Source organism: Gadus morhua, chromosome 21 (assembly GCF_902167405.1).
Source record: "Gadus morhua chromosome 21, gadMor3.0, whole genome shotgun sequence".
Taxonomy (NCBI): Eukaryota; Metazoa; Chordata; class Actinopteri; order Gadiformes; family Gadidae; genus Gadus; species Gadus morhua.
This window is the reverse complement of record NC_044068.1, coordinates 7,565,088-7,580,176: the sequence shown is the minus strand read 5'-3', so window position 1 is coordinate 7,580,176 and position 15,089 is coordinate 7,565,088. Positions and strand designations below refer to the sequence as shown.

The following is a 15,089-nucleotide window of genomic DNA, read 5'->3' as shown; positions in this document are numbered from 1 at the left end:
TACAACAACGTTTGCATGTGATGGTTTGATGATTTGGCTGATGGCTAAGACCCCAGGTTAATTGTTGACCTTTTGGATGTGGATCTCCCGTTGCTATATCTTGGTTTGCATCTTACTTTTATTGGAAACACACAGGTACAAATCCGATACTAGCTATGGGAGCTGAACACTCAACATATCAAGGCTGATGATGCATCTCATCAAAGACATGGGTTTGAGGAAATGGGCAGACTCCTTTCAGTAAAGTAAAGTTTTTTCATACCTGTTCTGAAGTTTCCTCTGTCTTTACATGGCAGCGGTAAAGAGTGAGACGTATGACGCCATTAGTAACATAATAACACATTCTCAATTAAACTATTACACTGCATATCACTGTTGAGGATATCTTCAAAAAGACAACCAATATAGCTGCAAAACATGCACATGCAAGAGAGTAGCAGTTCATATCTAAATATATATTTTCCAAAATATATTCTCAGATAAAACAGCGACGCAGATGCAACATTCCCTGTACGGAATAACAACAAAACAGGCAGTGCCAAATAGGCCGCGAGGGAGACTGCAGCATCCTTCCGAAATCATGAACGTCCGATTCAAGCCATGCTATGGGCTCAGTGCCATTCAGGCAGCTAAAACAATCACACTGTTCACACACCAACTGGGCACTAGGCCTTCGGGACACAAACACAAAGCATGCATCTGGAGAAGGCACACATTTCTACAGCAGGAAGATAAGGAATCAGGTCACACTTATGATCAGATCATGGTATTTACATGAGGCTAGGTTGGGGGGGGGGGGGCATATGGAACACAATCATGTGACTGCACTTCATATGTTTGAATCAAGCTTATCGTATTAACTGTGACATTTTCCAACATAACATAACCTTCTATTTTCGGCATTTTTTCCTACTTGAATATGGGGAATATACGACCAAATGAACCAAACACTTTGTTCTTCATCCATCCGAACACAACATCAGCTAGTCTGATAACAGAGAGTGCTGGAGGAACAGAGATCATGTAATAGAACTGGAATCGGCCTGCTCTCCATTAGGCCGGCAATACTCTTGCGGCTTTCAATTAGGATGTGTGGTTTCTGTTGCAGCACTAAACCGGTCGCCTGAGGGCCGTGTGTGTCTGCTTAATATCTACATGATGATGATCACATGGGACTGGGCTCTTTCACTATTTGACTACGGGGATCGTTTCCTACGGGGTTAGCTTTTTGTAGCTACGTCAAACGTGGAGCAACGGCGCCAGCCTATGCAAAGCGGTCCGGAAGAAACAAAAGCTTTTTACAAGGGCCATCAGGGAGAACTAGCCTACTGTACTGTAGCCTACTAGCCTACGATAAAGAGATTCTATTCTGTTGTGTTCGGAGTCCAGTCTCCTCTAGCAAAGGGGTGGGGTGGCTGTGGTCTAGGGCGCCGGTCACCTGGGGCGTTGCTGTTCCAGGGACCGGTCATCGGCCAGTCTTCAGAGAGACGAAGGGAGGGCCGGCCCCACTCCTCCCGTCCCCCCGTGGTGGTTGGAGCTCCCCAGCTCCCCCCATGCCACGCTGCACCGTCCCCCAGGCCGGCCTCCCCGTTCTGGGAGCCCACGGCCTGGGAGTCCCCTAACGACCTGCCCACAACATGACTGTCCTCTGACAGGTGAGCCAGGTCCTCGTCCCTGGGGCCTTAAGGATGGCGACACGTGTCAAAGAATGAACTAAACTAGGCATGCAAATGGATGTGGCACTGCAAATCAAACATGATCTTTCTTACTGTGTGGAAAGATTCAATAAAGACTAGTCTACTGTCCCCACCCCACTGTTTATATGAACGCAGTAAAGATTAGGATCAATTCACTTTCAAAACTATTTAGTTAGTGACCTTGCTGATAACGACTGATTATCAGCAAAGGCGCAATTCAAAGTTGATAACGGCTTGAAACCTTAAAAATCGTTTCAAACTGTTACAGAATCTAATGCCATGAAAGCAGCTTGACCCCGCCCTGCCAGCCACAGAGTACTAAAACCAGCTCCACCCTACTCCATGCAGACAAGGTAAACACACACAGCCACCCCAACCAGGTGCGACGCTTACCATGCTCTGCCCCTTCCCTGTTTGTGTTAACCCATTCTTCTCCAGGGCTCTCGCTGCCCCAGTCCACCACGGCATCACTCAAAACACTAGAGTACAACTCTGGTCCCAGGGCAGCAGCCGGGAAGATACAGGAGAAGGGGAGTTAAAAACACGCACACACGCACGCACACACGCACACACAGACACACAGACACACACACACACAGAGAACTGCTTTCTACTCCATCACTTACAACTGCATGTATAGCCAGGCTACATCAACAATCACTGCTTTTTGCACAATGGCAAATTGTACTCAAGACACAGCACTGGCCATGCTGTGGTTGGGCTATGGTCTAACACGGCCAAGCATGAGCACAGCAATGAGAAGATGACATCTTCTCACCGATTGCAGGATTATCACTGCACAGTTTGTCGATGTTTTTCAGCACAGCATTAGGGATAACCTCAGTAGCTGGATTACCCATTGCTTTAGAACAAGTACTGCTGGCCGGTTTGAATCCTAACTGTGTGTGGCTTTGGTTACCCTTTTCATTTCATTGCAAATGTTGTGGTCGGATGTGCCAGATCGGACCACAAGTCTGGCCTCGTCCACACTTGAATGCAATCAACACTCGTCTGCTCACATTGCTGTCCACACACATATGGAATATGATCATTGCCCGAGCCTGACCATCTTAATGTGGGGCAGCTCATTGGATCCCAATGTGAGCACGATCCGATCTAGGACTGTCCAGCCCTGATGTGATCAGATGGTAAAAGTGTAACCGAGGCCATATCTCTATTGACAACCATGTTGTCCTTTTACAACAATGGTAACCTACGGTGACCATGTTGAAAGATGTGCTGTTGGGTATAGTTACATGTAATAGAGGTGGACAGTTGAGATTTGACGGCAATACTGATTTCTGCTTTGTTTACTTAAAAACTAATTTAAGATACTTTAAGATGCTGTAATTTGGGTAGCATGTGAAAGAACAGCCATTCAATTCATTTGGGTTATGAATCCCCTCTTTTAGACTATGCTTGTTTGCATAGATGGGGGTGGAGTTGGCTATTTGTGAAACATATGCTAATGTCATTCATCAGGAGGGATGATATAGTGGCAGAGTAAAGAAAGTTACTCTACACATCACTACCGATTGACTAGCTAATAGAATAGCTACATTGCATACAAATGTAAATGTATACACATAAAAAAATACATATTTGGATGCATGCAAATACAGTGAATTATGACTCAGGGGCATTATTTCTGTTCCGTTTCCCACCTTTACAGATGATTGATAAATATGATTCCCAACTAATAATGACAAACATGATATGCCCCTACCCCCTTTCCCTCATACTAGCTGTAGTATACCTTTGGTCACAAGATTGGCATAACTTTGGTTGGCTGGGTGGTGGTCATGGGGCTAGCTTAAATCAGAAGCCCATGGCTGATCACAGCGGCAAAGTCAAAAGCCATGGTGATGGTATGCTGACCTACCCATCTGACTGCAGTAAAGCATTCCTAGCCTAACTGACCTGGAACATTGTTAAACCTATGATGAGTTTCTGTATCCAATCCTTTCCTGAACACAGAAGACATTCTGTAGGATCAATTTTACAGTGTAGTTATAGTAGACTTATTCAAGAGGTATCCAAGGATCAAGAATCAAATTAAATGCACGTTTCTTTGACAAACTTCAATGATCACCCCATTTGATTTCATTACAATTTCTGGGACATTTTTAATTTGCCATCATCTATTGAAACGGAATGTATAGATAATTAAATTAATTTAAATAATAATCACTCTAATATTTCAATAGCTATGACAATTAGAATGCAAAAGGAAGTTCACCTATTAGTGACACAAATTGAGAACTAGGAAGTACATAAACGTTTAAGGAGTGAAACGGGAAATCAAAACTACTTTGCACAATGAACTATTCTAAAACAGTGGGTTTGTTGGTATGAACGAATGGCAATGTGTTTTAATTAATACTTTGGCCCTTTCAACCGTCCTGCATTCTAAAACAGAGACTGCATCCCTAAATAGGAAGAAGAAAAAGGAACACGTCTATAAATAATTTAAACCTCCTTACAATATTGAAAGTCATTAGGGGAGTGCAGCAAGAGTCAGTTTCCAAAGCAACAAGCTGGGTCAAGTTCAGTAATTTGGCTTTAGGTCCATCCAATGTTTTAGACTCTTACCTGGTTATAATGCATACTTGCAGGTGGATATATGAGGGGTGGAGTTCAGGGTTAGTTGTGTGTTTCCATTTTTATTTCTGTATTAACCAAGTTATCCAATCCTTGCTACGAGAACAGGAGACGCGCGTGCGTCATTTACATATAGCGCTATCAAGAACGGGGGAAACGCAATTTAAAACAAACCAAACACATTTTAATCAGGTGAATGAACCACTTACCTTGCTGTCTCGTTTCCATGACTGACGCTCTTTTACAACTGCCACACTTTGGATTAAAAAGGGTCTCAAATGGATGGCGGGGTCCAGCGCTGCACCAGTTGCCACTTCACTGTTTACTAGGGATCACTGGTGCTGTCACGCGCCTGGCGGTCAGGGGGTGGAGCTTCAAACACGTCAGCCAATAGATTTGCTATGTTTATCTATTTGTTGGTTTCTTTATTTTGCATTTAGAATTTTAAACATTTAATCTTTCACCACTTCACCCTGAGAAACTTCCCATCCCAATAAACGAGGGGTATTACTGTGGGCGATAAAACAACAGGATTCCTCTGCTAGATTATAGTTTTTGAGAGAAGAAATAATTATAATAATTAGTGGCTTGTGGTCAGACTACGCCCTCTATTGCCATAAAATAGTAATTACAAGTAGGGTTGATAAGAATCCCTGTAAATAATGTTCAACAGATAGTCCACAATATACATTATGCATCAGAACTTCATAGATACAATTGAAATACAAAAAACAACAGCTATCAGCCAACACATAACACCGGGACATTTTTGGTCTTATTTATTTGTATTATCGATTAACCATCAGTTGAAAACAGTTTCTGTCTCTGACAAAGCAATACAGCAAAAAAGTTAACAGCAGACATTTTAAGAGTGGCAGTTGGTAGTGGAACATGGACCTGGTTGGACCTCTGAATGAAGTCATTCACGCAAGATGTCTTTTTAAAGCAGCTTTTACCAAAGTACACAGACTGTTTCAAGGCAGACACAACACATTATGTTTACCAATGGAAGGTCAGCATTAAGTAACTTTACACACACACACACACACGCACACGCACACGCACACACACACACACACACACACACACACACACACACACACACACACACACACAGTACAGAGAAATTACACTTTTAAGACGCGACAGTCAGTTGATTGTCCCATATATTTTGTTTTTTTTGGATGGACTTAAAAGTATGACATCAGGCCGGCCTAAAAGTCTGCCCCTCTGTACTGCCACCAGGCTCTCCATAGATTTCTTACAGTAGCAGTTTTAATCTACTGGAACAATGCGACTAACACATATACAATTCATAATAAAGTGACAATTCTACATTGTGCAAAGATATATGGAACAAAATTGATGTAGCTAGAACGTACACTACACATGAAGACTTGAACCCTCCTAACCTAAATAAAAATAAAAATTTGTCTTAGCACTAGCATAGCATAGCTTAGCATCTCACTACCCCCCAAAGTACTGGCAATTTGTAGATGTGACAGACAGAAACTTACATATCACCCTAAACCCTTTCAAATTTCTAGGATACAAAGTCCTACTACAATTGTACTTGAAGTTCAAACAGAATAGCATCTTAAAAAGGGCCCTATTCTACCACCAGGGTTGATTGTGATTAGTCATACGCTACAAGATTTCTTTTTAATATACAAGTGGAAGTGCTCGCCCAGATGTGGGATGGACAGATAAATTCCCTGGTGGACCGGAACAAGTACTAGGCTGGAGTTTGACCTCTCTGTCATACATTTTAACGGCCACTCCCACTTGAGATGCAACCAGTGGATCGATTTTTGAATGGATTGTAATGTCCCACTCTCAAACCCTTTGGTAAAATATGGGGCCTTTAAAATGTACAAAAGAAATAGGGGCCCTTTAAAGAATAGCATTGGAAGGGAACCACAAATAACAGGTAAAGGCAAGGTTACATTGTCATTCAGAAGAACCTTCAAGGTAACATGGCCTGACGGTATGAGCCAGCTCATACACAAGAGGAATAGACAACAAATAAACCAAAGCAAAACATTCACAAATAATGGCATTGAATTAGCAACTACATTTCAACCGTTAACATTTTCACTGCAGACAGCAGTAACCGTTTTAGAACTCTTTGTATGGCTATTGTGAAATGCTAGAGTACAGGACAGGTTTCATTTGTTGTCAAACTGTATGCCCATGGAATTAAAACAAACCACCAAACAAAGTAGCTGGATATCAGTGCATTAGCAGCCGTACTTTAGCACTATTGAGGGCAAAGACTCCCGATGTTTTAAATGACATTGAATGTTTGAGAGGATGAAAAAAAAAACGTTCCTAACTTCCTAATGATGGCTTGTCAACAGATAGAACCAAAATGAGAAAAAGACTGCCTGTTTCAAATTTTAGATTGTAGCAGAATGGTGTGAAAATACCAAAAACGAATATGTACTGGTCTATATTTGCATATGTTTATGCTACATTCACAATAATTACAATTGTATTTATATAATTTTATATGAAAGAAACTATGGCAAATAATTATCATATAAAAATTATAATTATATTATTAAAATGAAAATCCATACAAAAGTTTTAAAGCTTCAGTTTTGTGCATTGCTAATATAATATATAACCTCTGCAAAAAACAAAAACGTCCAACATTTCCCAATGCTTCGTAGATCATGACACAGGCCTTTTGAACTATTTTACCTCTAAAATATTTGACGACTCAAATGTTTTCCTTCCTGCAACCTGATACTTTTGCGAAGCAACGATTGAACACTATTGGCAAGCTCCAGTAAATACATGACTGCGCACATTTGAGTGGCACCGCCGTTGTTTAAATGGACAGCAATGGGTATGAATCTTCCTGAGAGAGTGCGACCTACAGGCAGCAATCCAACATTTTCATGAACACCAGTGTGCAACCATATTTCGCCTATGCTTTTTCGAACCGGTATCACAACCGTAAATTCCACCATAACTCAAAACTGGCAAGATTACCCTGTGAATAGTGCATGGGATTACAGCATATGGCCAAATAAGTAAGTAACAAATAGAAGTTCTTAAATATATATTTCTAACCCCATCTCCCCAGTTGTTGAGATACTCAGTAGTGTGAAGTTATAGGCATTCCGTGGGAGATTCATAGATATTTATTTTTAAATAATTAATGTATTTATTTAAGAAAGTAGATGATATTGATACACGTTTGCAGACTCTTCAGCAGGTGCAGTGTCTAGTGATGGCTTCAGTTACTGCTCATCAAACAAGCACACATCAATAGGTATATTGATGTGATATATATATATATATATATATACACTTCTTTTCAACTTTTCGTTGAGTCAATTCTTTGTCTCTTGTTGACATCTTGTGTACATCTAAACGTTTTGGGTTGCCGCGTCTTTCTATGCAAGAAAATGCCGAAGGGCTACGAAATAGAAAGTAAAGAACCCAAAACGTGTGATGGGAAGGAAGGATCCATTTGGGGACTAGCTGATAGACTCAGGCTGCCTGCTGCCTGAGTCACCACCGACACCAATAGTTACATCTTGTTTGTGCCTCGGACACGATGTGTCAATATCTCTTTAAGCTATTTTCACTCCCCATTCATATAAGTAGAAACTAATCCACATTCTATATTGTTGTCATTTTATACGTTGACCTTATCAACATTTGACCGTCTGGTTGACAGAGGAAGAGGATGGTAGAGAGACACTTGAGAGGATGCACCACCAAGAAAGAAAGAAAGAAAGAAAGAAAGAAAGAAAGAAAGAAAGAGAGAAAGAGAGAGAGAGAGAAAGAGAGAAAGAGTAAGAGAATAGAAGGATAATCTGAGTTGGGGGGGGTGATGATTAACGGAGAGAAAGCTGGCGGTTGCTGGGTGACAACCTTTAAAGCTTTAGAAAATCTTCTGCTCACTGGCAAAGTTCAAGGTGTATCTGTCTAGGTCTGTGTGTGTTTGCACGTGTGTGTGTGTGTGTGTGTGTGTGTGTGTGTGTGTGTGTGTGTGTGTGTGTGTGTGTGTGTGTGTGTGTGTGTGTGTGTGTGTGTGTGTGTGTGTGTGTTTGTTTGGGTAACATTAAGGCTCTAAAGGTCACAATCCAAACTGTGCAACAGACTAATTCTGTTACTATCAGCCTCCTTTGAATGAAAGATATTTCTGTCTTTAAAGCTTTAAATTTGAACTTTGAACAAGATCAAACCGTGATTGCCTTCATATGGCATCTTTAACACCAAAAGCAAAACGAAATCTTTCAAATCATAGCAAAAAAATCTTTCCATGTAGCACCATTCTAAAGTATATACTAATAGCACGTTCAATTAAAGCTTTCATTTTGATCCAAGATCAAAGCTATTCAAATAACCTAAGGATGGGCCATCGATTTTATTAGTTTCTTTATGTTATGCAAGAATTTGTAATGTTTTCTTTCCGTCAACTTCCTTTTTATTGGCTCTTTTCCTGCTAGCCTCATTGTTGTGTGAGCACGTCTGCCAGTGGCTGTTTCGTTAATATTTCAACATTCCTGTAAACTGTAGCCAGGCCTGTCTGCAGTCAACTTGGCCCCAGTTTCACATGAACTCCCCCTGACAGGAGGACACGGGGGAGGGAGGAGAAGAGAGGAAAACAAGGGAAAGAGAGCGGAAGATCGGGAAGGAAACTCTGCAGAGAAAGTGACAAGCAAAGATGGAGGATCTTCTTTTGACAACAAAGTTCTCGATAGAGGAGGCCTTTGCTTTGCTAGAAGGTCCCAGCACCTTTATCAGAACCCTGAGCAAGCTGCTGCTTCTTCTTCCTCTTGCACACGTAATACACTGGGAAAACCACCAGGCCTGCGGACCAGGAGATAGACAGAATAAACAAAATGGTAGGGGGAACAGAAGGGAGGTAGGGAGGAGATAGGTGGGTGAGAAAATTAAACATAAGCAATGGCAAGATATATATATATATATATATATATATATGTATATATATGTGTGTGTGTGTGTGTGTGTGTGTGTGTGTGTGTGTGTGTGTGTGTATTTATGTATTTGTATATGTCTATGTGTGTGTATTTGTCTGTGTGAGAGATTGTGGGAGTGAGTGTGTTTCTATTTGTGAGTGCGGGTGAGTGAGTAAGTGAGTGAGTAAGTGGGGGAGTAATTGGGTGAGTGTTTTTATTGGTTTGTGTTTGTGCGTTTGTGTGTGTACCTATAACCAGTGAAATAGATCCCAGAACCACGACCAGCACAAGGACCACAGGGGCCAACACCACCTTACTGGCTGTAGAGACGGAGGGATGCGACCAATTGTCGAGTGTTAATATTGTATTGCTTTTACCGTGGAGAATTGTACTGTGATCATACTGGAATCATTTTGGTAAATGCAGATCATATCAAACGTGTTCATCCTTAGGGACGATGTGACCCGGCTGATATTAAAGAATGAATTCCCCATAGTAACAGTTTTAATCCAACTGTACAAACCCCCTCGGGACTTGCCCCACCTTCATTCTCCTACCAATGAACAAATCCAATATGTAGCCATGAGCTGATATCACCATGGTATACATACAAAGGGAGCTGTACTGGAGATTGTGGTCCTGGGATAAAATTAGCTTTCGGCTCCTCAGGCACCCCTGCTGCTAGCTAATCACCCTTAGCTTCTAATAGCTAGCATTCTTCAGAGACCATGGAGCAGCTAACTAGCTGTGGCTGGTGTCAAAATAGATTAGCCGACCGAGCGGACTGTATGAGAGAGGGACAATTATCGGTCGCTCTCGAGACAAACAACCAAAGCGTGTTTGGAGTTTCCACTGGAAAGCGGCTAGAAGTGGCCCTGTGACACCCGAGGGAACTCACCGCAGACGGAGCCCCTTATCAGACGCCTCAGGTGGGGTTTATCGGGAAGGTAGCGATACTTGCAGCCGAACACGCTGAGGTTGGACGTGTGGTCGCCGAAAAACCTGACAACCGACCAGACAAACGCAGAAGAAGGTTACAGGAGAGGGAGGGCAACTGAACACACAGACGGAGAAAAAGGAAATGAAAGGAGCAATGACAAAGGGAAACACAAACCTCATCTGGCGGTAACGCTCTCCACAGCGGTAGCAGAAGTTGGTGTTGCACTGTGTGCAGGTCATGTGGTCGCACCCCTCGGTTCGCTGAATGTGGATCTGGAGACACAGAGACTCAGGTGAACGCGTGATCGCAAGGAAAACAGGTCGATAATAGCCCCACACTTGTCTTTTGTACCTTGGTCCATGAACAGCCAAATGAGAAACACACTCGGCCCGGAGATCGCCAGGCCTTCAATTTCAGCAAAGGCGACAGACGTCCTCCATTCAAATGCAATCATTTAGAAGATTGCACCCAACTGATCGAGTTTAAACCTTGTTTGCCCTCCTTTACCCTTCCTTCCATCCGCCCACGTCCACCCAGCCAACCATTCCAAAATCCATGCAACCACCTACCCATCCATCCATCCATCCATCTACCAATCAATCCATCCTCCTTTCACCCACCCACCCACCTAGCCATCCATCCATCCGTCCTCTGAATATGGATCTGGAGGAACAGAGACTGTTCTCAAGACAAACAGGTCCCGCTGTTTGCCTTGAGTCTCTTGTCCTTTGTACCTTGGTCCATGAACATCCACATGAGAATCACACTTAGCCTGGAGATGGCCATACGTCTATCGATTTCAGCAAAAGCCGACAGACTTCATCCATTCAAATGCAATTATTTAGAAGATTGTACCCAACTGAGTTTGTACCTTGTCTACCCTTCAATCCATCCTCCCACATCCATCCAACCATCCAATCCTTCAACAATCCATGCAAACAACTACCTACCTCTCCAGCCATCCTTCCACCCTGTCGCCCACCTACCACTCACCATCTGCCCTGTTACCACCCAGGTTCCCGTACCTTGCACCGGGGACATTTCTGCGCGTTCCTCTGGCCGTGCTCGATGACGCTCGCCCACTTCCGCAGCAGCTTGTCCCCGCGCCGGTAGTCGCGGCACTTGAGCCCGCTGTGCCAGGGCGAGTGGCACTTGAAGCACCATATGAACTGACACGCACTGCACTGGATCTGCAGAGCGGGAGGAGAGCAGGGGAAAGGGGGCGGGGAAAAAGGGGGGGAGGGTAAAGAAAAAATTATTGTTCAAAGCTTGATCACTATTTTAGTTAACTAATCACTTAGTTAAGAGGTGCTGAAGGTGAGACTCCAGAGCTATTATTGGAGAGATATTTGTTAGAATATTATTATGAAATGCCCCGCGAAAAAAAATCTATTTTGAGTTGTGCATGTCTCTATATGAGATCATTTTTATTTTAGACCACTCCCGGCTCATTGCGGGCCAATCAGAGGATCCATCATGCCTGTCAATCACAGGTGCGTGAGCAGCCACCTTCCTCACTCGTGGAGAAACTTAGGAAGGGAGGGGACTATTTCTGTTATTGTTTCTCTTCCTGCTATGACTCTATTCAACTGTCGGATCTTACCTACAGTATGTTTAATTGATTATTATTATTATTATTTATTTGCATTTTGAGAATCAACCTCTCTCTCTATAAACCTCTGTTCATTATTAAGTGTGTTTCTTTGTTGCACTTCCACAGTCAATTCTGGTAACTTGTGAGGGCCATTGGAAATTATTTATGATATTCTATATTTAAACAGAGGTAAATAATTCATAAAGTCATCGATGCAGCAGAGTTCTACTTTCCTAGGGTATAAAGTGTATCTACGTAGTAAGATAACTCTAGCGATAACTGCACTCATCTTCTGCATTTGAAAGACCGCCCAGGCACTGATCTCAGTACCACTGTGGTGGTGTTGTTGCCGTTGGGCTGTTTCTAAGTGGCCTCACCTTGTACTTATGCTCCGAGCGGTCGGGTGTGTTCTTCTTCAGGGTGGTGAACAGGTTGCACTGAGGGCAGGGCTTGGTGCTCGCATCCAGTTGACACAACTCCAGGAAGTAGTGGTATCTGGCCAGCTCCTCGTTGGCCAGGTGAGACACCACAAGGCTCTCCTCGAGCAGGCCACTGCACTCAAGGATGGGACACACGATGTCCGCCTTGCCCACTTGTACCTGGGTAGTGACAGTGAACAGGTCGGTCAGTGACAGTGAACATGAGGGTCAAACGAAGAGGACGATCTTGTTCGTGTGCCTCAACTGAATAGCGGATCTTAAAACAATTTGTAGAATCGTTAACTGACTAAACAGTTAATGAAAAATTGTAATGAAAAGTATATGTTCATACAATTATCTAGTTATGCAAAAGCACATTAATGCCAAAGGAAAAATGTGTATCCCTGGCTGCATTCTTCCGACAAAAAGAACAAGCCTTAAAGGCATCAAGGAGTGCTGTGTGTGTGTGTGTGTGTGTGTGTGTGTGTGTGTGTGTGTGTGTGTGTGTGTGTGTGTGTGTGTGTGTGTGTGTGTGTGTGTGTGTGTGTGTGTGTGTGGGCGTTTGTGTGCACTCTGCTCTGATTATAATGGGAGCTAGTCAAACAGCCCGTACACTAGGCACCTGCTTATCACCCCGTGTCAAGTCATATTGAGGATGCATTAAAGGCTATGTCAATATATTTGGATGCAAGTCTGAGATGGTCTGAATAGTGTTGCAGCACCGATGACAACCAACGCAGGGATCACCGTAAATAATCGTGACAAAACACCTTATTGTACCCTTCCACCAGTTCCACCCCCTCCTGTAATTTAATCACTGTCACCCATCATTCTCTTTGTCTCTTTTCTGCTTCTAGATATTTTTTCCATGACCTGTCATCTCCTGGCACCGTGTGTGCTCCTCCTTCAGATGCTATTACAATCGGTCACCTATTTCCCACCTTCCCCCTGGCATTCTGATTTCAAGCTGGTTGGACAAGTTGTCTGTGACACACGGTGGGGGCTACACACTGTGTTTGTGTGTATGAGTGTGTGTGTGTGTGTGTGTGTGTGTGTTTGCACACACGTACTGACAATAGGTACATAAACGATAATGGTAGCAGCGTGGTAGTGCGTTACACCCACACTATACACACTGGTTATGTAATTTGATAATGCCATTGTGTTAAGGGTAGCGCAACGGTGGTCAAAGTTTCAGGTTAAACAGGATGGCTTTAGTCGTGGATAGGCATAACACGAAATGTCCCATGAAACATACACTTAAGGTGAATGAACATAAGCCGAAACTAAAACTTTCCATTTGGACTGAATGTGTTGATTTGTTGGTTGTTTGATTTTAAAGCAAAATGAGCTTGATATTATTGCATTGCATTTCAAAAGAATAAAAGTCTAATATTACATAATGACCAATGTAGAGCAGTCTTTCCTCCTGCTGGTATAGGAGAACAACAGAGTGGGTTTAATCCATTAGTGCTTGCAGGAGGGTTGGTCGAACAGAAGAAAAGTCGGTCACCCACGAATACTTTAAACAGGGCATTGCCACATGTCAACACCAACACCGTCGTATATCTGTGGACCACTGCCCAAAACCAGCGTACCTGGGAGCTGATGTAGCGTTTCAGACACTCATCACACACGGCCTTCCCGCAGCATCGCAGAGGCACGATGGACGACCTGTCCAACAGACACACGAGGCAGTTCGAAAGCGCGGTGCAATCCACGCGACTTTCCTCACGTGAAAGTCGGATCGACGCTCGCGGACCCCCCAGGTCGCGGAGGCTATAAAGTTCGGGGGTCGTCGAACCTACGACGTCATCCCCAGCCATAGTCTGCAGCTCTCCTGCTGCACCAGACGGGAGGGCTGTCGGCGTTTCATTATGGCGTTCTTCTACGACTTCAAAGTCTTTTCGGTAGCCCTCGTTGGCGATACAGTAGACCGTACAGTACACGTGTTCTTTGTCAAAACAAGACTGGTCTACAGCGTTCCCGTGGCTCCTACTTTCACAGTTGTAATAACATTCATCGGAATCCGATTCGACCTCTTGGGGAACCGACGTCTCTGTTCCCGGGTCATAATAAAGCACTTGCTCGTTCTGGGTTTGCTGTTCTAATGTTACTGGGGTTGATGGTGGCACATTATCCCGTTGTTCGGATATGACAGCCCTGTTCGTGGCGATTTCCTCACAAGGGATGTCCTTGTTGTTGCGTCCCTCTCTACGATGCAGGGAGTGAGACTTTGATAATATCCCAAAATTGCGGTTTAAAATATCCACCACCGTACTGGTCCCATTCCCAGTCCCATTGTTGCTCCCATCGTGAGTGTCTTGATCGTCTCCGTTCTCGATGTTGTTTTGCGTCACCGCGCGTCGCTGAATCTCGGGATCGCTCTCTCCTCTCGGCGAGATAACGGTGGAGTTCGCATGTCTAATGACATGTTGGCTCAAAGCCCCGAGCGACCTGTCAACTTTACTGTCAGCAGGAGAAGTTTCGGTAGGCAGGCTGCGGCTTAACGTCTCATTCGCCTCGTCGAAACTGCCCATAAATGCTGGCATGTTATTTTTTCCGTAAGTATTCGGTCGATCATCTTCCATCCCCGACGTGTCACTTCCCAGGTATAGTGCGCGGTGCTCCGCCTGCCCCACTCTCGTCGACTACCAAAACAAAACACAACAGGCAGCCTACTGCTTCCGGGTCTGGAAGCATGTGGAAAGAGTGGCAAGTGGCCAGCCAATGGGAAGCCTGTGGTGAATCCCAATTTAAGAAGACATTGTGTACAGTCAGACCATAGATTGTTTATGCGGTCTGGACAAGGGTTATATCACAATGGGAAGGGTGTGCAGAATACTTTAACAATCTCGTTCCCATGGACACACAATCAAGAAGCATTATTGCTGT

The 15,089-nt window shown here is 43.6% G+C and overlaps 2 protein-coding genes across 8 annotated transcripts in view; both read right to left on the bottom strand.

Annotated features, from left to right (window-relative positions):
- The window catches only part of tpd52l1 (tpd52 like 1), a 12,808-nt gene extending 8,145 nt beyond the window's left edge, over window positions 1–4,663 (bottom strand). For 2 of the 7 annotated variants that reach the window (XM_030345813.1, XM_030345814.1), the window contains exons 1-4: window positions 4,508–4,651; window positions 2,091–2,189; window positions 1,439–1,681; window positions 263–283 (exon numbers count right to left, since the gene is read on the bottom strand). In XM_030345813.1, the coding sequence (XP_030201673.1) occupies window positions 263–283; window positions 1,439–1,681; window positions 2,091–2,189; window positions 4,508–4,526 (382 nt within the window). In that variant the 5' untranslated portion in view covers window positions 4,527–4,651. Of the gene's footprint in view, window positions 1–262; window positions 284–1,438; window positions 1,682–2,090; window positions 2,190–4,507 lie in introns of all 7 variants that reach the window. The other 5 variants (XM_030345819.1, XM_030345820.1, XM_030345816.1 and 2 more) reach the window with 4 other exon arrangements.
- Window positions 4,664–5,062: 399 nt separating this feature from the next.
- On the bottom strand, window positions 5,063–14,876 carry rnf217 (ring finger protein 217). Its single transcript, XM_030345805.1, has 7 exons — window positions 13,793–14,876; window positions 12,153–12,374; window positions 11,207–11,371; window positions 10,356–10,453; window positions 10,140–10,243; window positions 9,490–9,561; window positions 5,063–9,131 (listed from the first exon to the last, which is right to left on the bottom strand). Exons 1-7 carry the CDS (start codon window positions 14,783–14,785, stop codon window positions 9,040–9,042), a joined length of 1,746 nt encoding a protein of 581 aa, XP_030201665.1. The 5' UTR covers window positions 14,786–14,876; the 3' UTR covers window positions 5,063–9,039.
- Window positions 14,877–15,089: the final 213 nt, after the last annotated feature.